At 33.9% G+C, this 22,980-nt stretch overlaps 2 protein-coding genes across 3 annotated transcripts in view; one reads left to right on the top strand and one right to left on the bottom strand.

Annotated features, from left to right (window-relative positions):
- Window positions 1-1,015, top strand: part of LOC133174132 (medium-chain specific acyl-CoA dehydrogenase, mitochondrial-like) — a 42,908-nt gene extending 41,893 nt beyond the window's left edge. For both annotated transcript variants that reach the window (XM_061309182.1, XM_061309184.1), the window contains 2 exons: window positions 293-364; window positions 693-1,015. In XM_061309182.1, coding sequence (XP_061165166.1) covers window positions 293-364; window positions 693-764 — 144 coding nt within the window. In that variant the 3' untranslated portion in view covers window positions 765-1,015. The remainder of the gene's footprint in view (window positions 1-292; window positions 365-692) is intronic.
- Window positions 1,016-2,396: 1,381 nt separating this feature from the next.
- On the bottom strand, window positions 2,397-22,952 carry LOC133174040 (cell adhesion molecule DSCAML1-like). Its single transcript, XM_061309081.1, has 29 exons — window positions 22,664-22,952; window positions 21,730-22,044; window positions 21,276-21,566; window positions 20,831-21,145; window positions 19,856-20,012; window positions 19,334-19,452; window positions 18,873-18,986; window positions 18,266-18,418; window positions 17,796-17,911; window positions 17,115-17,265; window positions 16,767-16,973; window positions 16,566-16,634; window positions 15,720-15,849; window positions 12,505-12,674; window positions 12,219-12,356; window positions 11,897-12,061; window positions 10,228-10,298; window positions 9,711-9,942; window positions 9,358-9,428; window positions 9,005-9,132; window positions 8,660-8,772; window positions 8,010-8,516; window positions 7,746-7,880; window positions 7,315-7,542; window positions 7,147-7,201; window positions 6,924-7,047; window positions 6,474-6,558; window positions 5,429-5,544; window positions 2,397-4,186 (listed from the first exon to the last, which is right to left on the bottom strand). Exons 1-29 carry the CDS (start codon window positions 22,950-22,952, stop codon window positions 4,031-4,033), a joined length of 4,920 nt encoding a protein of 1,639 aa, XP_061165065.1. The 3' UTR covers window positions 2,397-4,030.
- Between the last annotated feature and the right edge of the window lie 28 nt (window positions 22,953-22,980).

Here is a 22,980-nt window from a genome sequence, read left to right as displayed (position 1 = left end):
TTCATTGCTGTCACCCTGCTTTGGAATTCATATGTGTAAAGCCTGCCAAGATTGAGACTGAATTAGTGTTTTGGGGTGATGAAAATACTTTTAAAAAGAGGGAGGAATTTGTTGTCCTTAAGAAAAAGAGACATTTAAAGGGGAGAAAGATAGAAATCAGACAGGCTGGTCAGATAGCTAGTTTGAGTTCCAGTCTGGTCTGTCACATTTTCTCCTTTCCTGTTACATTGATTGAACATTTTGCAAGAAAATGAAAATACATTTATATTTTTCTGAAATTAATCCATTTCAGGTATTTGGAGGAAATGGCTTCAATTCAGAATATCCAGTTGAGAAGTTAATGAGAGATGCTAAAATTTATCAGGCAAGTTGTCTTAGAGAGATACACAAGCTTAGTTCTGTTGTAGTGATCTGTACAAGCTTTTTTTTTTTCATTTTTGCAAAAGCAAAATCAAGTTTGTTCAAAACATATTGCCCTCAGGACTCTGTAAGGGCCACAATCATGGAACAAAGATTTGTACAGAGATACATGTATATATGGAGTTTGTATGCTGTTTGTTGTCATCAAGCCTAGATATATACTGTAAATTAAAATTCATGAAATCATAGATTTTGTTTCAATGGCCTAAATAAGAGGATTTATTTATAGTTGTGACTTTGTGAGCTCAAAGACTGTTTAATTTCTTTTCCAGATCTATGAAGGCACAGCACAGATACAGAGGGTGATCATTTCCAGGGAATTATTGGCCAAAGCCAACAGCTAAAGAATTTTATTACATCTGACCATCATGCAGTGAATTATAAAATCATCATTCAATAACCTCTGACATTAGCACAGTACAATGCAAGTTGATTCACTCATTGGAGTTTCAGTGATCTGTGATTTGTGGGAATTAATATTGTTGATCCATTTAAGTGCTCAGGTTTTAGAGATGAATTACAAATAAAAGATATTATTTATAATTTAGTTGATATATATACATAAATCTGTTGTAAAATTAAATCAGGAGAAGAACAGCGTTTCTTTTTTTAATGATTATAAAAAATAGAAGAAAGAAAGGGGGCATTGTTCTTAAGAGTCTGTTTGCCTTTTACAACTTGGTCAAATGTCTTAGTCTATACAACACCAGGAGAAAAAGATAGTGGAAAATAACCGGGTGGAGGTCAATATGATTCTTACTGTTTAATCTGTAGATGTAATGGCAAAGCTTAGGAAGGATTTCTCAACTTGAAAAAATTACAAAAAGGCTGGGTGAAGTCTAAGGGAACAGAGGGAAACTTGTGTATGAAATTATTGATGAAGACCATTAATTGATGATAGAATTCTATGCCTACGTGTAGTTAAATATGAATTCTGTAGTTTATAAAATTCTACATATATCATCTCTATAGCTGTATCAATTATTACAGTCTTTGGCTGTGTCTTGATCAATAATAATATAATAACGAGTCCACTTCTAACCATTCTCAGCATGGGCAGTTGATGTGAAGTCTGCAAGTTATTGCATTCAATAACTCTTTGGTTGTAGCAATTACATACATGTTTGTAACCTTTTTAGAAATTATGAAGTCTGAAGGTTAGAAAGTGTAACATACTCAAATTCTTGCATCATATGACAGTGTTGACAGTGATTACTATGGGACTCGATGCAGGGCATTATACATAATGTACTGTATAAGCGACTGATATCATGATTTTGAGACTGCTGCATTATTTTAAGGCATTTGATTTAAAATTTTATGCTTTTTGAGGAAAACTGTCTCAAAATTATTATTGCTACAATCAAGCAAATTCCGCTTAATAACAATCAATATTGGGATTAGGGATATTTTTGAATTTTAGGCCCTCCGGGTAAAAATTGTACAGACTAGATCCTTGCATCTCAAGATACCATATGAGAAATGGAAAACAAGTCTATTCATCTTTTAATATCCTGTGCAAGTATAAACTTTAATTCATATAGAAATTCAAAATCAAGTGATAGTTGAAATTTTGTAACAAACACACATATAAAAAATCACAATCTCAATACACATAAAACACCTTCATTTACTTTTCTTAATATTCTTTCATAATTAAAACTATATATGCTGTATCTGAGCTAAAAAATAAAAATACGAGATTGAGTTGGATAAACATGATATATGTTATTTACGTTCAAATTAAAATTTTCACCGATTTTGAACTTAAATAATCTCATGTTTCTGTAGTTAAATTGATTTTAAACCGTGCCTGTAATTAAATGCGGAGTCGGTAAATAAATCAGTTCTTGTTTTAAAATTCTAATATCCTTGAAATGTGATTGATTTTAATTGTGAAATTTACAGGAAAGTTCTATCTTTATATAAAGTGACAAAACAAATCGAAAGATCTTTTTAATTTTAGTTAGTCTGAATTTATAAAAAATACACCATATATGACTTTAACAGTGATCTGTACATTTGAAAGATAATTATAGCTATAAAATATTTTGAAAACATCAGAGAAAGTGTGTTTATTACGGGAAGTATAAGTACTTGTGCTCTAATACACAACAATGATACATGTATACTTGGTTGCCCATCAGTTAAAAAAAGAAAGATGACATTCAATTATGGAGAAAATGTAAATGCATCATTTCAATAGCACACTTTTTATCAAAATATAAAAACAACCACACAAAATCATGTCAGCAATAAATGTGTACATGCTTGTAAGCACAAAAGGAATATTGATTATTGGTCATTATTCTGGTGGATTTTCTTTGTAAAACACAACCTACAATTATTTGGAATGCTAACACATTTCATTAACCCTTAAATCTATTTACATACAATCATGCAAATATTTTGGAATGTCAATAGACTTAACTAAAATTACCAACTTAATTACAATTTCATACAACAGCATATATGAATCTTTCATAAAAATATCAATTCCTTACTCTGCTTTAATCAATACTTAATTTAAATACATCAATATTTAAACAACAGAAGACAAACACAATTCCATATAATTGTGTTATTGAAACCTTGTTTTGAACCAGATACTGTAGTTCTTGCATAGACAATTGAAAAACTGCTCTACTGTCTAGAAATAAAAAAAAAATTTATCTTTCTTTGTTAATGTGGCTTCCTCACAGCAAAGGTGTCATCTCCTTCCTTGTGAGACAGTACACTTGGAATTTAGAAATCTTGTCTAACCACATAGTTCTTTCACAGACAACCATGATATTGACAACAGTGATTTTGTCTTTTCAAAATTACCTGAGGAACATGTTCAATGCACCCTGAATCTCAACTGGAGGCGTCATATATGTAGGTAATACAGCGAAGAATGGACAAACCATGATGTGAATTATTAGCAAAGAGAATTTAGTGATAAGTTGAGAAGTAACAAGAATTGCAAACTTGAGAGGCTATCTTAATGTAATGTATAAACAAATTGTGTTTGTGAAACAATGGTGGCCCTATATGGCAGTTCAATGCCAAGGCTAAAGTTTTCAAACGTAGGTCAAACTCCAAGGTCAAGAGTTAAAACATTTTGGTACCCAAAGGAAGGTCTTGTCACAAGGAATATACATTAGAAATTTAGAAGCCCCATCACCAACCATATAAAAGTTATAGGCAAGGTTAAAGTTTTTGTAGATAAACAGACATACCAAAAACTATAAGCCCACAAGTCTTCAATTATGGGGGCATAAAAAAAACCCAGCAATGATAAGTGATCTGCAAGTCTTAAAACTACCGTATATACTCGCCTATAAGTCGGTTTTTTGGGAGTTAAATATTGGTCCAAAACTCTATATCCGACTCATAGGCGAGTTATAAAAAGATTGGTATTTTAGAGTTTCAAGCCCTCTAATATAAGCTTAAAAAATACAGCCGACTTATAGGCGGACCGACTTATAGGCGAGTATATACGGTAGGAACTGATTGAACAACATACTGTGTTAAACAGCTTGTGTTTCAATATGGCTGTGAACAACAAACTTTGACAAAGTTTGTCATTTTATGCCATGAATATTAAACTGAGAATTTACATTTTAAATCAAAGGGCAGTCCTTTCTGCAAAAATGACTACAGAATCATTAGGTATGAGAGAGTCTGTATCATCAACACCTAGTGGTAGGTTACTATTCCTCATCACAGCTATTGCTTCTGCATTCTCTGTTTTCAGTTGGCCTTTCCTTTGCAGTGTGGAAGCCTGGGACAAGAAAGATAACTTTCATTAAACATGAAATAAAAAGTCAATTTATATGTCAATTGGAGAGATATTTTCTTACACTATGACTTTGAACTACGCACTTTTTTGAATATATACATGAAAAGGGAAGCTCCATAGAGCTCTGATAAGTGTTGTACCAATATATCATGTTTCACTCAAATCTTCCCAGTACAGAAATTTGGAAATCAGTGTCCCTTTTTTCACAGTTTAGAAATATGAATTTGCATCAATTAAGTGCTTTACTTATTGTAAAACGTTGTTTAAGAAATAAAATTTTGAATTATTGATTCCACTCAATCCTAAATTTGTTAAACAAATGTATTTGTAGATTGAAAGATAAATTTATTCATAACAATATTACAGAATTACTTTAGAGAAGTTTTTAAAAAAAAAAAAAAAAAAAAAAACTTTATAAAACAAGTGAAAAGTGATGTGTATCATGATATGTAAAGTCAAAATATTAATGCATGACAATACATTTTTTGTGTATTGATACTTCACCCTAGCAGTGAGCTCTACTGATACTCCTTCCTAGCAGTAAGCTCTATTGATACTCCTCCCTAAAAGTAAGCTATATTGATACTCCTCCCTAGCCGTGAACTCTATTGATACTCCTCCCTAACTGTGAGCTCTATTGATACTTCTCCCTAGCAGTGAGCTCTATTGATACTCCTCTCTAGCAATGAGCTCTATTGATACTCTTCCCTTGCAGTGAGCTCTATTTTATACTCCTCCCTAGCAGTGAGCTCTATTGATACTCCTCCCTAGCAGTGAGCTCTATTGATACTCCTCTCTAGCAGTGAGCTCTATTGATACTGTTCCCTTGCAGTGAGCTCTATTTTATACTCCTCCCTAGCAGTGAGCTCTATTGATACTCCTCCCTAGCAGTGAGCTCTATTGATACTCCTCCCTAGCAGTGAGCTCTATTGATACTCCTCCCTAGCAGTGAGCTCTATTTTATACTCCTCCCTAGCAGTGAGCTCTATTGATACTCCTCTCTAGAAGTGAGCTCTATTGATACTCCTTCCTAGCTGTGAGCTCTATTGATACTCCACCCTAGCAGTGAGCTCTATTGATACTCCTCCCTAGCAGTGAGCTCTATTGATACTCCTCTCTAGCAGTGAGCTCTATTGAAACTCCACCCTAGCAGTGAGCTCTATTGATACTCCTCCCTAGCAGTGAGTTCTATTGATACACATCCCTAGCAGTGAGCTCCCTTACCCGTGAGTAGACTTCCTCCGCAGAGAGATCCATGGAGACACAGATAGATTCCCTGTCTGGTCGCCACTCACCCCCAGGGTCAGACACACCCTGCTTGTAGGACAGATTTTCTATACCTAGAAATAAGTTAGGGCAAAATGTGAAAAATCACAGTGTCAAAATCTAAAGAATTGTTTTATTAAAAATGAAGTTAGATGCACAGTTTATAAATCTATGTTAGATCAAAATCAAACTATATCTTTTGATGAGATTTTAAAAAATGTTCATCTGAAGGGGAGTGGTCTGATAAAAAAATAAAAAAATCATAAATAAAATAAACAAACTACCTTATCAATAAATATTCTGCATTAAGACAATGTATGTTTAATTTGCTAATGAATGATCAATAGCATCAATCGTACAGTGTTTAGAGGTCACTCCAACTGGAAGTATGCTCAAAAGCTTCATTTTTGCTTTAAGGGTGCAATTTTCCTCTCTTTTCTTCCTTCCTTTTTCTTTGTCATCTTCTATTGTGTTTTTCTCATTTTTATGATCCCTAGATTGTGTTCCTGCATATTAAGTGGCTCCTAAACTGCCCCCCCCCATTTCAAAGGTATGGAAATCTAGAAAAATGCTTTTATGAAACTCCTATGCCTATGTATATCAGAGGATCTATAAAATTAGATAGAATAAGGGCAGAACTTTGTAATTTTCAGAACTGATCAAAAGCTTCCTCTTTTGATTCATTCTAAATATGACCCCCTGAGACTCTGAATAGGGGGTCAGAATCTCTGTTTTTGGCTTTGGGCATTTTTATACTTAGGCCATGGGAAGGATGTGTACATGTAGTGTGCAATAATTGCATAAATACCAATTTTTACTCTGGAAAGCATAATTTATATGGATATTGTTATTACCCAGAATCAGCTGTTCATATAAAATTTCATTTTTTTTTCAACAAGAAGCATTTCTTGGATTTGAAGATACATGTGGATGTCCATTTTACATTAACATTAAGTACTACAATATGTACAAGTACTTAGTCATACACAGTTAACGTACTCACCTGTTGGGTCTGGTTTGTGGATTCGGATACCTGGGAAGGTGGAGGAAGCAGCCACTGATTGGCTCTCCTTCAGATGACCATAGCTCTGTAATCCAAATAAAATAATATGCTGTGTAAAATATAAAACAACAAGGAAGTACAGGGTAAGAGTCACAAAAGTTATAATCTGGAAAGAATGCAAAATCCATTTCACCATGTCCAAATATACCCATTTCACCTGGTTCATTGTAACATTTGTATATCGTGTGTACATCTTGCACTTCTCTATTACAACATTCTAACCAAACATGAGGTTAGATGGACAGTCTGACAAAAAGACATTTCTTTTCTATATCCAAAATTTATCTGCACAGAGTATAATTGGTGAACTCTTACCTACAATTTAAACTTTAAATACCTTGGATTTTAGCGATTTTCAATCTCAACTCGGTGAAAGATAAAGTACAATACCTGTGTTTCAGATACTGTAGAGTTGGTACCATATTTGACTGCATCCCCCAGAAAGTGGATTCTGGATGTGGAGTGCCTAGTATCTCTGTTATTATTATCCTCAGAAGCATCTTTGGTTGACAAGCTAAAAAATACCATATATGTCCATTCCTCAAATACATTATACATAGACCAATTTAAACAATCCTGTCTTTGGATTTTTTTAAAAACTTTTTCTTTTTACCTTGGTGACCTGTCTCTGGGCATTTCCCCAAATTTCCCTTCAGATGACCTTGTTTCTATAAAAACAAGATGATAAATTAAATTTTTTTCTCGAAAACTTTTGATATGCTATGATTAAAAGCCTTCATAAGAATCAAAGACAAAGAAAACAAATGTCCAATCAACTTACCAAAGTTTCCATAAGCCACCAGATTCTGCCTCTCTCTCTGCTTGATGCAGATACACAGAACTATGGCCAGTATGAAGATGACCAGTACAGCCCCTGCTGCCACACCCCCTAAGTACACTGGTAGTTTGTCCTCCTGACCCTGGGGCAGGGAGTTACTAAGGGCAGTGGTGGTGTTTGTGGTGGTACTGTCTGTGGTGTTTGGTGTTGATGGAGGTGGGGGAAGAGAGTCTACAAAAGCAGAAACTTTAATTTTGTATTATACCCAGATAAATACATGTATGTTGATACATTTTAAATGTATATTTGCACAACTTAATGCTGCATTATTAGTACTCTTGTAAAAAGTTATAAATAGTATTTCTAAATAATAATAAAATAATATCCATGTGAATAAAAAGAACAATCACACTATATTAATTCTATATAAATACCAGTTTTGGCAGTATGTACTGAAACAGTGCCCTCTCCCTTGGGGTTGATGGCTGATATTCCCACCACGTATTCCGTGGAGGGCTGCAGGTTCTCTAAGACAGTCCGGGTCGCTGTGGTATTTTTGTATATCAGACCTAAACAAAAAGAATATAAATTGTGTATCTGAAAATATGAAAACCATATATAAGGACAAATTTAATTTTGGAAAGATGTGAAAATTCTGTTCAAACATCTTTATAAAGCAGCGTAAATGAATTGATTACCATTTCTGACCCACAATAATTCACTGCAAAGATCAAACACTGATCTATTCCAGGCAGATATCCAAGTCAGTGCATTCAAATCCAGTATACTAAAGGAATCACTGATTATACTAAGGCTCAAATTAAAATTCTCCTCATCTGTGACATTATTTGATGTCAAATGAAGATTTATAAAATTGAATACAAATGCAGAAAAATTGTTCATCATGATGGAGTCTCTGTTTTCTAGAATCTCCTGAAGGATGTCATCCATGATTGATGAAAAAGAAGAATTCAAATCAATCAGAGAATCACAGGCATTATATATAACTGGATAAGGAACAGGTGACAAGTAAGCTTCTGCCGATTCCGTGAGACCATTCTGTTTGTTTGTCTGTCCGTTTGGTAAAGGGTAGTGCTTAACTACATAGAAATCAAGGACTCCATTAGGTTTAAGGGGAGGTGACCAGTAAACGGTTATACTGGTAGGGGTTCCTTGGTAACCAAACTGCCTAACCTTGTCTGGTTCTACAATTCAAAATTTAAAGTAGTACATTGTATTTTTCTAGGATACAAAAATTACATAAAGATATATTGTCTGAAGAAAAGAACCTTTTCCTTGAAAACAACACCTTTTCTGTAAAAATGTGCAAAGTAAACTCTACATATACCTGACTGTTGGGTCTGAACTAGCCTCCATTCACTCCAAGGGCCTGTTCCGTTGTCTGCCTGAGATGTGTATAGTGCAACTCTAACATTGTACAAAGTCCATGGTTCAAGGTCACTGAAATCAGAATAAATGAACATCAGTCACAAATGTCACAGATTTTTATCCCATACCTTTGAATTAAAATACTGAAAACTTTTTCCCCCCTTACATTTTATATCTTTTTCAGTTTGATGAAAATAAACATGTATCCCTGAATCACACTATTATCTATTTGATATAAAAAAAATCCTTTCCACCCCCCACCATTTCATCACCAGCTGAATTTCATCAGTATTAAAATTCTCACCTGATATTGTATGGGAGAGGGCCTGGAGTTGTAGGAAGAGTGACCTCCCTTGACGATTTATCCCCATCTTTCTGAACCTCCACTACTATACCAGAAATATCACTATTCCAAGTGGAGGGGTCTGGTAACTAAAAGTAATTTAATGGTTTATATCACTGATGGAACTAAAAGAGACTGATTTATCATAATGTGCTAAATTAAATCAGCTGAACTGTCAATAAATACAATCAAGTACATAATTTCAAAATTCATACATATACTTACATTGCTGTATATAGTTTCACAACATCCAGTGCGTAGTAGGAAAATATGTTTGTATGTATAGTAGAAATTCAATAACTGTGTACATGTACCTTAAACTGTATACTGACTACACTGCTGGACACTGCCGTAAGTCGGATATTTGTTGGGGGACTACTAGGGGCTGAAAAAGTTAAAATAAATATTCTTTTATAATAAAAAGCTGGTCATTTTTAAACATGAATTTGAAGATCATACATGTAAGTATAGGAGGATACAATCACATATTAAAAAGAATGAAAAAAGACCAATGCATGTAAGATTCATTTTCGATGTAAAACAAATACACATGTAGCTCCCCCACCTCTTCCTTGCCAGATAAACCACAAAAATTCTTCATATACAAATATAAAACATTTCCAACAAACATAAGTCTTAAAGGCAGTTAAGAAGAGCTTCTCCTAACCTAATGCATAAGTACGAACTTTGACCTCTGGACTGGGGGGACCTGTTCCTGCCACATTCTCCATCTCCACGGTAATGGCGTACTCTGTCCAGGGTTGAAGGTTATTTATCATCCCAGAAGTCTCACTAAAATTAACGGTCTTCACCTCCGAGAAGCCAGAAGAAGGCGCTGTAGACTTGTATCTTATATGGTAGAATTTCAGGGGTCCATTATGTTTGTTATTGGATAGGGCCTACAATACACAATTTATATAATACTCAGTCAGATATATGTAATTGTATAAAATTTTAAAATAAATCTTCATTCTCTATTCATTGATATATAAGATGCAAGTATAAATTAAAGAAGCAAAAGGGGGCAACCTGAATTAGCATTATACTGATCTCTGTTTATGCTACATTCATTTATGTGCATGTATGGCAAAACAGAGGAACTAAAACTGCCTCATAATAGCCAAATAAAATAGAAAGAGCCTTAGATGACATAGAAAAAAATGCAAAATAAATTGAAAACTTGCCTGCCAAGAAACTTGCACTTCAGTGGAAGACATCGGCCTCACTTCAACTGAAAGTGGGGCACCACCTGGAGCTACAATGAACATACACATTAATACATTCTGATATAAAAAGATACATTATAAAAACTACATGTGTCAGTATGACTCGAATGCCCCTGCAACTTTTAAATCTTTTGAAAGTCCAACGATATTAAAATACTACAGAGTGGAAATGAGACAAAAATAAAACAACATATTGCTGCTTTAAAATTGTTTTCTTGCTTGAATTAGTTGTCAATACCAAATATAAATTATCTGCATGGAAATGGTGATCAACTACAAACACATCACCAAAATAATTCCAAAATCAAGGGCAGTAACTTTTGGGAAAATGAGTCAATTAACATGAAACTCAAATTGATCTGTAAGTCATCAATATAAAGAAACACAAGAATACCAGCTCTTTACTACAAGAACAATAAAAAAATTTTGGAAAACACTGAAAAATTAGAAATTTTCTGAATCAAAGCACAATAACTTTCATAATAATGGGTCAAAAAAATGTTACTTGAATTTGATTTGAAAGTCATCAACATCAAAATACATACCAAAAATCAGCTCATTATCTACAAGCTATGGAAAAAAAAGTCTGGGAAAATAACTATAATAGAATGACAGAACGACAATGACAATACGCCTGATGGAAAGGGGTTACACTATATGCCCTGAACATTTCATGGCAGGGGTATAAAAAAAAAATGGTACTGTGAGCAAACTCAGTAAATTTACCCCTTGCTGCAATTTTTAATTGCCAATATAAAATTTTCTAAATGTGACCTTGAACTTGCAAAATGACCTTAGTTAAAGAAAACGACAATTCTCACAAGTAATCTTAAAGTGAAATTTGTGCATCCAATATTTCTCAACAAGAAAGTTATAAACCTGACATGAATTTTACACTTTTTGGCCAGAGACCTTGAACTTGCCAGAATAACCTTGAGTCAACGTGAAGACATCCTCATTGTTCTAGTAATTGATGGTTTAAATATCAACATCCAACACAAATCCATTAACTGACCTTGAACTTGCCAGAATAACCTTGGGTCAAGGCTATGACACATTTTTAGGACTTGTAATATTTGTGTAAAGTTAGAACTTCCAATGTTTTCCCATTAGTAAGTTATAGATCTACTTCAACTCTACTTCTGCCAGTGACTTTCAACTTGCCAAAATGATCTTGGATCAAGATCAATCAAAAGGAATATTTTTGTCAAGTATAAACTTCCAAGTAGCCTCCACAGGGGAATTATAGATCAAAAAACAATTAATACTCTTTAACTATCAGTGACCTTGAATTACCTTGGATCAATGTCAATACATATACTCATGTAATAAGCAATATTTGTGATAAGCGTGAGCTTTTAATGCTCTCCATTACAAGATATGATGAGGTCAGGAATTTAACATTTTTCTAAAAGTGACCTTGAACTTGATCAAATGTCCTTGGGTTAAGGTCATGACACATCCTCAGGTGATAAGAAATCTTTATATGAGGTACAAACTTCCACTGCTTCTCCATTAGGGATACATAGACCAGACACAATTACTGTAATTTTTTTTTGTCAGTGACCTAGAACTTGCCAGAATGACCTCGGGTCAAGGTCTTTACACAGAAATCAGATTTCTTTACCTGCCGCCTCTGTTCTAGTGACCACCATGGTGGAGAAATTTCCCCACAGATCAACATCGTTCTCCACTGTGGCTGCTCTGACATTAAACTGGTACTTGGTGTAAGCTAGTAGCCCTGTCACAGTGTAGGAAGTGGTAGGAGCCCGAACCTGAATTTTCTCTGGCCCTGTAAGTTAATTTAGATAATCAGCATGGCATTTATCAGTTTATTGTTTGAGACATTAATATACACACTGGTGTTTTTATTTTTTTAAAACTAAATTGCTGTGTTGATAAAAATGAAAACAACGATTATATAGCTATGACTACAAAATATTACATACCTTCATTTGATTGGCTAATTTGATACCAGATCTGGTACTTCTGAATAATTCCATTAGTTTTTTCTGGAACCTCCCAGCTAACTGTGATGGAGCTTGATGCCACATTACTAATATGCACATTTCTGGGGCTTGATGGATCTATCATGATACACAGAAATACATGTATAGACATTTAAATCATTACCTATTTCCTTGCATTCTTTACTTTTGTTTCAAATCAATATTCACAGTCATTATACAAAGAACAGTAGCTTATTTAACTTGAGTTTAAGACATACAGACAAACCTGCATTAAAAGTTTTGGCTGATCTACTGTTACTCCTCCCTCCCTCCCCTGCCTGATTTGTGGCTGTTACCACAAACAAGTATTCCGCCCCAGACTGCAGACCCTGTACATTATGAGACACATCATTGGCTCCTGCCAGGATATCATATTTAGTGTACGTCAGCTCATGTCTATAAAAAAATTAAAAGACTACAGTGTATTTAATAAAATATTTCTGAAAATATATACTTAAAATATTATCATGAAAATATTCAGAATTCCCAGAGAATGTGGTTTCTTTGAAAATTCATCTTCTAAAATAAATATTGTCAATCAATCTAATGTTAATGACCACAAAAAATAAATTTACTTCCAGTTTTTTTGTATCGATCAAAGAGTTGCCTCTCTAATTACTAGTCAATCAATTTTCAATATCAAACATCACCAGTCTATATTACTATGCATGAACTTATTCTCTCTCTCCCTCTTCAATAAATTAATTAAACAGGTTATTTTTAACTTTAATTTTGTGTTTTGGACCATGTGAAGAAATCTTGTTCAGTGTCTAAAAAAAAATCTGACCATCTATTATTCAAACATACTCATATTGTTATCCATAATTCACACCAACTACACATCATTAATTGTATATATACATGTACAATGCAGAAAGAAAATGAAATTAAAATCCACCCGTGACATATCACTCTATTGTTCGAGTGTTTCATTATTTTTTAGGAATGCAGAGTTGAGAACAATGAGCACCCTTCACAATACAATATTCTATTCTCGCCATTTATCATTTTTCTATAAACTATGGAGAGCACTGTTGGAAAGTAATTCTTCATAATAACCCCCATTTTTATAATTAAAAAATGAATGTTAATTTTTCAAACTTTTTTCAAATGTACATCAAATAAAATAACTTTTTTATTCACTCTACATCATAATAGGGACTTGAAACTTTTTATCTAATTTACATATTTGACAAGCTAATTCAGAGAATTTGAGTTCTTAACTTAAGGACGACGGACCTAATTCGAACTACTGCGCAGAAAACCGCTCATATACCTTGAATCAAATTGACTTAATTATGTATTGCAAAAGATAAAAAATATACATTTTTAATTCTTTTAAAGACATTCAAACATTTCCTCTCAATTCAAAAATATTTTAAATCTTTATATTCATTTGTTGATTTTATCAATAAATAATTTATTTGGCCAACTTACTTTCACTGAAAATTTCCTTTCATTGAAAATTTCCCCCAAAATGTGCCCTACACCTGAGTTTGACATGCCCCATCCCTGAAAAATCTAAGCAGATGACCCATTTATTTTTTGGCATAATTTGCTGGTAAATTTTCTTGTTAACATTGTCCTTTAATATGAATAAAAATTCTATTGCAGAATTTTTTCAATGATCACTCTTATACCCTATGCTGGCAATTTCCCATTACTTCCTATAGTAATTATAAATTTCCATCACCAACTTTTGAAACACTCCCCATTAAAAATCTACATCGATGACCATATGATATTTTTTATTGATTTTAACTCACCAAAAGTCACTTCAACTCATATTAAAATTTGAATAAAAAATCTATTGCAGAAATGAATTAGATCCCTCTTTGTTAATGAGAAAAAAAGGTTGCGTGGATCTAGAGGCAGAAGGAGGGTCTGAACCCCCTCCCAAGGATTTCCAGACTTACCGGTATATAAATAAACAAAAGTTACTTTGGACACCCCCCCCCTCCCGAAAATATAGACCTCTGTGACTTAATTGACCAAAATAAAAAAAACATATGGACCCCTGTGACTTAATTGACCAAAAAACAACAGGGCAGGACACTTTCAGAGGGCGAGCGAAGCCCTAGGGAGTTATGGTATAAAATTTCATTGCAAATTTAAAACTCAAAAGCTGTGTTACACACAAAGAGAAAGTATAAATTTATGACCTTGACCTTTTGACCTCAAAATCAATAGGGGTCTTCTATGGGTGGTAGGGAGTTGTGATGTAAAATTGCATTGCAAAAGCTGAAAGGCTTCTCGAGATATCGCCCGGAAGCATAAGTGTTATAGACAGAAATACAGCTAGACAGATGGACAGACCCAAATTAATATCCCCCACTTTCAGTGAAAGCCAGGGGCAAAAAATAGGATAATATTTATTTTCATGACAAAATGTTGCTAATTTAAAGCTTTCAAAATTATCAGTAAGTGTAAAACCCCCCATAGGAATTTTCAAAAGTTGGCATGTACAGACAGCTTATTCTAAGAAACACTTTGGATGAATCATGCATTAAATATTCTCAAAACTAATGTTATACTGTATGATTTTATTTTGAAAACTTTCATTTCTTTCATTCTCATAAACATGTTCCATCCTCAAAAATTACATACTAGATCCCTTATATCTTAATATTGTCACTTTCAATGGAATGAAAATGTCTGTAATTTTCTAAATCATACTAATTCATTCTTCCTTTAATTCTGCATGGTTTGGTAAAGAAAAAGCTGTCATTTTAATTTCATGCATTTAAATTTAAGGCAATAGAGTAGAAATTCCCTTTTTATACCCAAATAAACATTCCATAAAATTTGTGAGGGCTACGCAAAGGTGGATTTTAAGTGGAACAATATCCTTGTACCTCCCCAGTCCTTAAAAACAATGACCCTTTGTCCCTTTGGGGCCTTGGCTCAGTTATCTTTAAGGAATGGAGATATATACTTGGACATTACCCCTTACACAAGCATGGATAGGCAGAAAATGTTAGATTACTGGAAAAATTAATTCAAAATATTGCACTGACATGGTTAGAGTACAACAAAAGAAGTTAGAAACTATCAGAGAAAAAAAAAGAAAATAACAGTCAATATATATATATAAAGTCCACCAGACCATACAATGTCATTACCTCTCAGCATTCACTTCATATGCTTAAAAAGATACACCTTTGTATTCTTAATATTAGCTGAATACATGAAGTATAGAATAGATACATGTATACATGTAAAAGAATAGAAATTGTTATAAAAATACAAGTCTTTATTTTTTGGAATTATGTATATCTAATGAAAGCAAGGAGCAAATGAAGTGGATAATATTCCACAAATATCAACTGAAAAAATAAAGTTCTGGGTTACATGTATTGAACATAAAGGGAATAAATAGCATTACTAAGAAATTCAGAAAAGATAATCTCTTATGTCCTATAAAGATTTAATGTGGCGTACCTCTGTTTATAGTATGCTATATAGTTGGTCACTGATGTGTACCAGTTCTGTGTGACCGGTGTCCATCTCAAGGTCACAGAGGTCGAAGATGTTGCTATGGGGTCCAACAAAGTCGGTGGTAATGGTGGCTCTTGAAACATTTACAGGAATCAAATAATTTTAAAAGACATCAATCTGAATATCCCTCATTTATTGCAAAACATAAAATATACATAAAATGTACACCTCTAGAATTACAAATTGCCAGCAGCCATTAGCTTTTACAAAGAGGTTTGGAGAATTTATAATAAGAACAATGGAGAACTTAAGACAATATGGAGAACTTAAGACAATATGGAGAACTTATGGATAATAAGGAGAACCTACGGACAATATTTATAGGGTATTGACTGAATATTGGGAAATATGCTTGCCTTAGGTCTTTGTGTGGTCGAGTGGACTGAGCTTGTGAGGTCTGTATCTACGCAAAACCATGGTAAAGCATATTTCCTGATATTCTTATTTAATGTTTTAATAGTACAAATACATTTTTTCTGATTCAAATTAATGGAATCTATGAGACACTATATTTCTGGTCATAATGTACAATTATGGACTCTATCAGTAGTAAATATGGTTTGATATTCCCCAGAAAAATTTCAATATTGATCTTAGTGAAGGAGATTTAATGGACATTGAAGAAATAGGAAGAACTTAATATGGACAATATAGAGAACTTACATGTATAAAAAATATGAAAAACTTATGGACAATATGAAGAACTTACTGACAATATGGAGAATTTATAGACAATATGGAGAACTTACGGACAATATGGAGAACTTACGAACAATATGTAGAACTTACGGACAATATGGAGAGAGACTTCAGCTTGATCTGATCCTGCTTCATTGACAGCAGAACAAGTATAGTCACCTGATAATATTGAAAACATCAATTCTATATATTGCCATATTTAAAGGTTTATTTGTTTTTTTCTGTAAATTTTAAGTGATAAAATCATGTAAAATCTTAAATACACGTCATGAACTTTTGTTAAAGCTGTACCTCCATCCCCTGCATTGGCGACCTTAATGAGGAGTTGTCTCTCACTAGTTACTACAATCCTCCCATCTGCAGTGGAGAGAATCTTGGATCCTCGCCTGTACCAAATGACATGTGGGGCAGGGATCCCCTCTGCTTTACAGGTTAGGGTGGTGGCCCGGTTTCTTACAACAATTAGATCTCCTTGAATATATTTCACTTTTGGAGGCACTAAGAATAGACAATATTTGTTTAAAGTTTAAATCAAGAAGAATTTGCGATAATAAAATACAAAATACAATATCTTCAACGATGGGAGCCCCCCCCCCCCCCCCCCAAAAAATGCATGTAATAAAAGACATGCAAATTTACCTTGGAGAGAGAGCTTTGCTGACATGTTCTCTGAACCAACAACATTGGATGCCACACAAGTGTACTTTCCCACATGTTGCCAGGTTGCCGTGGTAATGTGTACACTATTGTCTAGATTAATAAATACTCCATCTGGAAGCAGATTGGTGTCCTATAAAAAAATAAGTGAAGGAAATTGCATTCAATATACCAATTATCACATATGGTTCAATGCATTTATAGAGTCTGTAAAGTGTAGCTATTTTAAATCTAATTTTTTTTTCTTCAATTTTTTATACATTAAGTTTTTATAATGTATTTGGAAAAGGTATAGTCTTCTTCATTTTTTCTTCCTGATGTAAAGTAACATATTAGGAAAATGATTATTTACACATTACTTAAATAAAGATTTTTCCAAAGGAACAAAATAATACAGTTGAACTTAGGTATCTCAAACACGGATATCTCAAATACCATGGATATGTCAAAGTGATTGGGAAGTCCTTATCAGGTATTTCTTAAGTATTTTATCCTCAATATCTCGAGCCCTCTGATATCTCAAAGTATTTTCTTGGTCCCATCGAGTTCAAGATAATGAGGTTTGACTGTATATACTGTAAGACTTTGTATAGTTATAAAAGCTTTTAAGCAAATTATATGTTTTAAGCTTTTTTCTACTGCTTTTGGCTACAAAAAGCTTACATTAAATTGCCATACAATAGTTGAAGCAGGATGGCTGCCTACACTACAATTGAAGTTAGCAGTGCCACCGATCACCACAGTAACATTCTTTGGGATCATCTTAAATACTGGTGGAGCTGAAAGCAACATACATGTATTAAAATGATGTGATGCAAATTGATAGATTTTAGGAATTTAGAGCCCCTTTGAAAAACTTATCTAAAATGGAATATTTTTCTATGTAACAGAAAATTTACTCAGAAATCAGTAAAATTTTATAGGTACTACAGTACAGGCCAATATTCATAACCTTACAAATTGTTGATGTTGTTAACACACAAATAAAAAGTATGTTATCAAACAATAATTATATTAAATATTTGTTAGCATTTATACTCTTAGTTTGAACAGAAAATGAGATTTAGAGCATTATTTCTAACTTTCATTTAAGCATATTATGCCACAAAACATACAATAAATCGGTGAAGTACCCTGAACAATCAGTATTCCTGAGGATTGTGCAGTGCCTGCCTCATTGGTTGCCAGGCAGGTGTAAGTTCCCTCATCAGTCATGTTTACATCATTAATAAAAAGTCCATCTACTGTCTGACGAACTTGACTGCTGAGGGATAGAGGGCCCTGATCTGGAATTAAACAAGAGGCCCCTGGGCCTTGAAGGTTGCCTGAGTATCATAAGTCTCTCACTGGTTATGACCAGTTTGGGCCCACAAATCAGTGACTAAAATTCTAAAGTTTGATGAAGACTTTATAATCATTAAAATACTCCTGAAGTTTGTTTCCTAGAGGAAGGTACACTGTGTAATAAACTTCAATAAAAGACCAACTTAGCCCCTGCCTGGGTCCTGATCCCTAGTATCAAGGATCATAAACTTTATATTTGTAGAGGACTAGCTGCTCCTTATAATCATGAAATTAATTTTTCAATATTTATGAAGATTTTCAAAGATGTAATTTACTTTCGATAAATGACCATCTTAGTAGCCACACCCTGGGGCGTAATCATACATTTACCACATATCAAACTATGCACAGATACATGAACATGTACAAATTTGAAAGTAGAACATTTTTCTCTACCTTTGTACCAAGTTATGTTTGGAGCTGGGTCTCCATAGACTTCACAAGGCAAGAACACCTGGTTGTTAACAGTTACCGTCAAATTGACCACTGGCTTGGTAATCACCACCGGGACTGAAATGATATAAGTATAACTAAAGCTAATGTATTAGATTTTACACAAGCTAGAGAACTTTATTCAACTCATCTTTTTGACAATGATAAGCCACTTCAATATGCAACAACTATTAATTTAATACAGTAAAACATTATAGTTATGGTTAACTGGATTATAACAAATTCATGCTTACAGCAAAGCAGATTTTTATTCCTTGTGAAGCTTTTAAAATGTATTATTAACTTATCAGAAACAACAAATTATGTTTATATCAAATCCAAACTGGCTGGCACTTTACTATAACCATGTTTAATTTACTGTACCAATAGAGTTTTATAAATAACTATACATTTGCCATCATTACCTTTGACAGTCACGTACGCCATGGCCTCAGATTTTCCGTATGAATTATTGGCTCTACAGGTGAAATAGCCCTCCCATGCTTTGTTTACATTGGCAATGTGAAGCTCCTGGTTCTTCATGCTGTTGAAATATTTTTCAACCATTGAAATTGACCATGTATTATTGATATTAAAGAGTCTATTACTTCTCAGTAATGATGATATAAAAGAAAATATTTGCATTGAAAGACGAAAACTAATTGGAAGAATTGTGTGATCCATCTGACATGAAGAGATAGCTAAATTGTACATATATTTCATACGGGTTTATTCACTTGACAATGATTATTTCTAAATTAACTCTCTCTCATTGCTCAGTATACTTAGTTAAGAATTCCCAGTGTGAACAATCTATCCTACATGTAAATCACTGACTAATTGTCTTCTAAATGTATAGGCTCTGTAGAAATTTTATCTGCTGGTGTACATTCTCTGTAGAAATTCTCAACTGAATGCTGTTGTATAGGCTCTGTAGAAATTCTCACCTGAATGCTGTTGTATAGGCTCCATCTGTCACTGGCTGTCCATTGAACAACCAGGTTATTTCTGGTTCTGGATCTCCTTGAACCAGACAAATCAGCACTAGACCTTGACCTTTGATAACAGACTGGCTCAATGGGGGCTGCACAAATGTAGGTGCTCCTTAAACAAAACAGAAACATAAGATATACCTGGTACTGAGAATTATTTACATTCAGTGTAATTTTCTTTATGAAATCCATTTGAAATCCACAGCGTTCAAATCTTTATAACACACGCGAAACCTTGTCACCGCTTGGTAGAATACACAGTAGGAACTATATGCATTTTCCTGAAAGGCGCTAAATTCATATTTAAAAAGATTAGTGAAATAAACGATTATGAAGATAGAAAATTAGAGAATGTAAATATAAGCATTGAATTCTTATTTTTGGATGTTGTCGGTCCTATCAAACACCTGGCTGTGCCAACAAATTATCATACACAGATAACGCATAGTATTCAATTTGTCGGCACAGCTAGGTGTGTTATAGGACTGACAACATCCAAAAATAAGAATTCAATACTTAAATAAAATAGTCTCAGACAAATGTGTACATTTTTATTTTAAATTTATGTGTTCCTCCTCAGAATAACACAGAATTGAGAAGAGAACATTTTTTAGGGGGGTTCAAATTAATTAAATTAAAAATCAATAATGTTGACTGTATGATGAATTTCTACGCAGTGTACAGATATCTGGGAGTGAAAAGTCACATTTTCAGGATAGAGACGAGTATGTAATAATGCATTGTTTTTCCCCCATAAATTTACATGCTTCATACAATATCACAATATATGTAACTTGATCATAAGAGCAAGTACATTTTTGTCTAATATTTTTGAAAATTGAGCAGGGTGAGGTTCAAACACTTCATCACTTTCATTGCTAATACTGAACATACCTTTTGGAATTTTGAACAGAAAACAGTACACTTTACCTCCTACTCGAAGTGTGGCCACTTTAGATGTTCTAGATGTTGGAACAGCAAAAACATTCTCAGCGACACAGAAGTATTCCCCCTCATGAATTCTCTGTACATCAGATATAAACAGGTCCCATACGCCATTGTCAGGGTCCATAATTAACACGGTCTTACTGTTATTATTAAACTTGTTGGTCAAGGGTTGGTTGTTCTTATACCATGTGACTTTGGCAGGGGGATTAGAAGTAGGAGGAGAACAAGGCAGGGTTGTGGGCAGGCCTGCTATGGCATATTTTGAAGTTGGATGTCGAGAAAATTCAAAGTCAATATCTACAAAAAAAATATATTAAAATGTTTTGCACTGTACAAAAATTTGACAAGAATGCTTAAAAAAATTATCTCCTCTTTACTTTGAGACATTTAAAAGATTTACAATTAAATTCATGCATTGGTTCCTTACAAGCTGCCTGTAATACAATGTCAGGTGATGTATCCCTCCCTAGTTTGTTTATCCCCTCGCAGATATAGTATCCCTGATCCTCCAGCTGAAAGGACTGGAAGTAGAGACTACCATTGGACAGGAGGGTATGGTTAGTGGTGACTGGTGTAAGGGGCACCTGGCCCTTTTTCCAGGTGATGACTGGGGTGGGGTATCCAATTATTGGGCAGTCCAGGATAAAGGGCTGGTCCTTTGGAGTCAAAATATCCCTCTTATACAAGTTTAAGTCAACTCTTGCTGCAAACTCAAATGCTTAGAAGGAAAAAAAATAACAGAAATATGAGATTCACATCATCACTTTCATGGATAATCTCAGTATCAAAATGTTTTTAACCAATTTCTCCTGAAAGTCATGGAAACAAAATTTTTCAGACACAGATTTAAACCTCATGCAACAAATTTTAAAATGATTTACCTGTAACTCCTACAAACACTTGTAGACTTCTAACAGTTATTCCAAGCATGCTGTTCCTAGCAGCACAGTTATACTTCCCACTGTGCTCTGGAGTAGCTACTAGGACCAACTTCATGCTGAACTGTTGAACAAAACCCAAGGAAGAGGCACTCTTATAGGTGGCATTGTACTGAGATCCACCCCTGAATAGAACACCATCTTTTTCCCAGAAGATCCCTGGGGGTGGGGAGCTCTCCCCTGTAACACAGTCCAGTGTTATTGTGTCTCCCTCTGTCACAGTCCCACCATTAGGATTCATCACAAATGAACGGATATCTATCAAAGACAAACATTGATGTGACATCAAACACACAGAAATAAGCAGAATACCAATAATTAACCCTATAATGTTCTCGAAAAGAGATCTTTTTGTGTGAATTTTCAATATTGACAGAAAAAAGACATTCCTCATCTGGCATTAAAGACCTATATGAATTTTGAAATTCAATTTAAGCTTTCAAAACTACTCTGACATAACCAAATAATGAGTAAAATATATATATTAGGGATAACCGGTTTAATCGGGTACTCGATGGAACGTCCAAGTAATGAATACTAAAATCGGTACTCGGTTACTCGGACACATATTTTTTCATATTTCAAAGTGCATAGATTCATTAAAAACTTATCAAAAAATGTTATTCAAATATGCACTCTCCATGTCTATACAGTAATTATAACTCTTCAATTCATAGTCATATTAAAATTTTAACATGTTGGATTAAATTTTGTTGATAATTGTAAACAACAAAATAAATGAAATTTAATCCCCAACAAATATTTCTTCTTTTACAGTATTCTTCATCTGTCATAGTTATCACCATTTATTATAAGCATATTTTGTAAACAAAATATATACCAAGTAAAATCAAGTCACCCATACTGCATTACTTACATGCATGTTTGATTTGAGCAGGAGGGGACACAGCTAACTGTGAGCTCCCATCACCTGAGGATACAACACAGGTGTAGTTTCCTAGTTCTGCCTCATGGATGTTCTGTATAAGTAGGGAGTTGTTGACAAATATAGAGCTACCCTGGGGACGTGGTCCCCCATTCAGATACCAAGCATAGGACAGCTGTTCCAAGGGGGAAGATACCAGCTTGGCTTCACAGTTTAGAGTTATGCTTCCATTGTACATAACAGCTTGACTTTTTGGTTTCACTGTAAATTCTTGAAACATTTTTTTTGTTTTATTAATAAAAATAAAC

This window comes from Saccostrea echinata, unplaced genomic scaffold, assembly GCF_033153115.1.
Source record: "Saccostrea echinata isolate AGI-Se365-2 ecotype Australia unplaced genomic scaffold, CSIRO_AGI_Sech_v1 ptg000057l, whole genome shotgun sequence".
Taxonomy (NCBI): domain Eukaryota; kingdom Metazoa; phylum Mollusca; class Bivalvia; order Ostreida; family Ostreidae; genus Saccostrea; species Saccostrea echinata.
Note: the sequence above shows the minus strand (reverse complement) of the source record. Positions and strands in the feature narration are given on the sequence as shown.

Excerpts from the sequence above, each read along its gene's own strand:
- LOC133174040 (XM_061309081.1), bottom strand. The coding sequence starts at position 22,952 with ATGTTTCAAGAATTTACAGTGAAACCAAAAAGTCAAGCTGTTATGTAC. Across the intron at positions 21,567-21,729 it reads AGTGTTTGTAGGAGTTACAG|CATTTGAGTTTGCAGCAAGA; the intron begins GTAAATCATTTT and ends TTTCCTTCTAAG. Across the intron at positions 15,850-16,565 it reads AGTCTCTCTCCATATTGTCC|AGCCACCATTACCACCGACT; the intron begins GTAAGTTCTACA and ends AAATGTTTCAAG.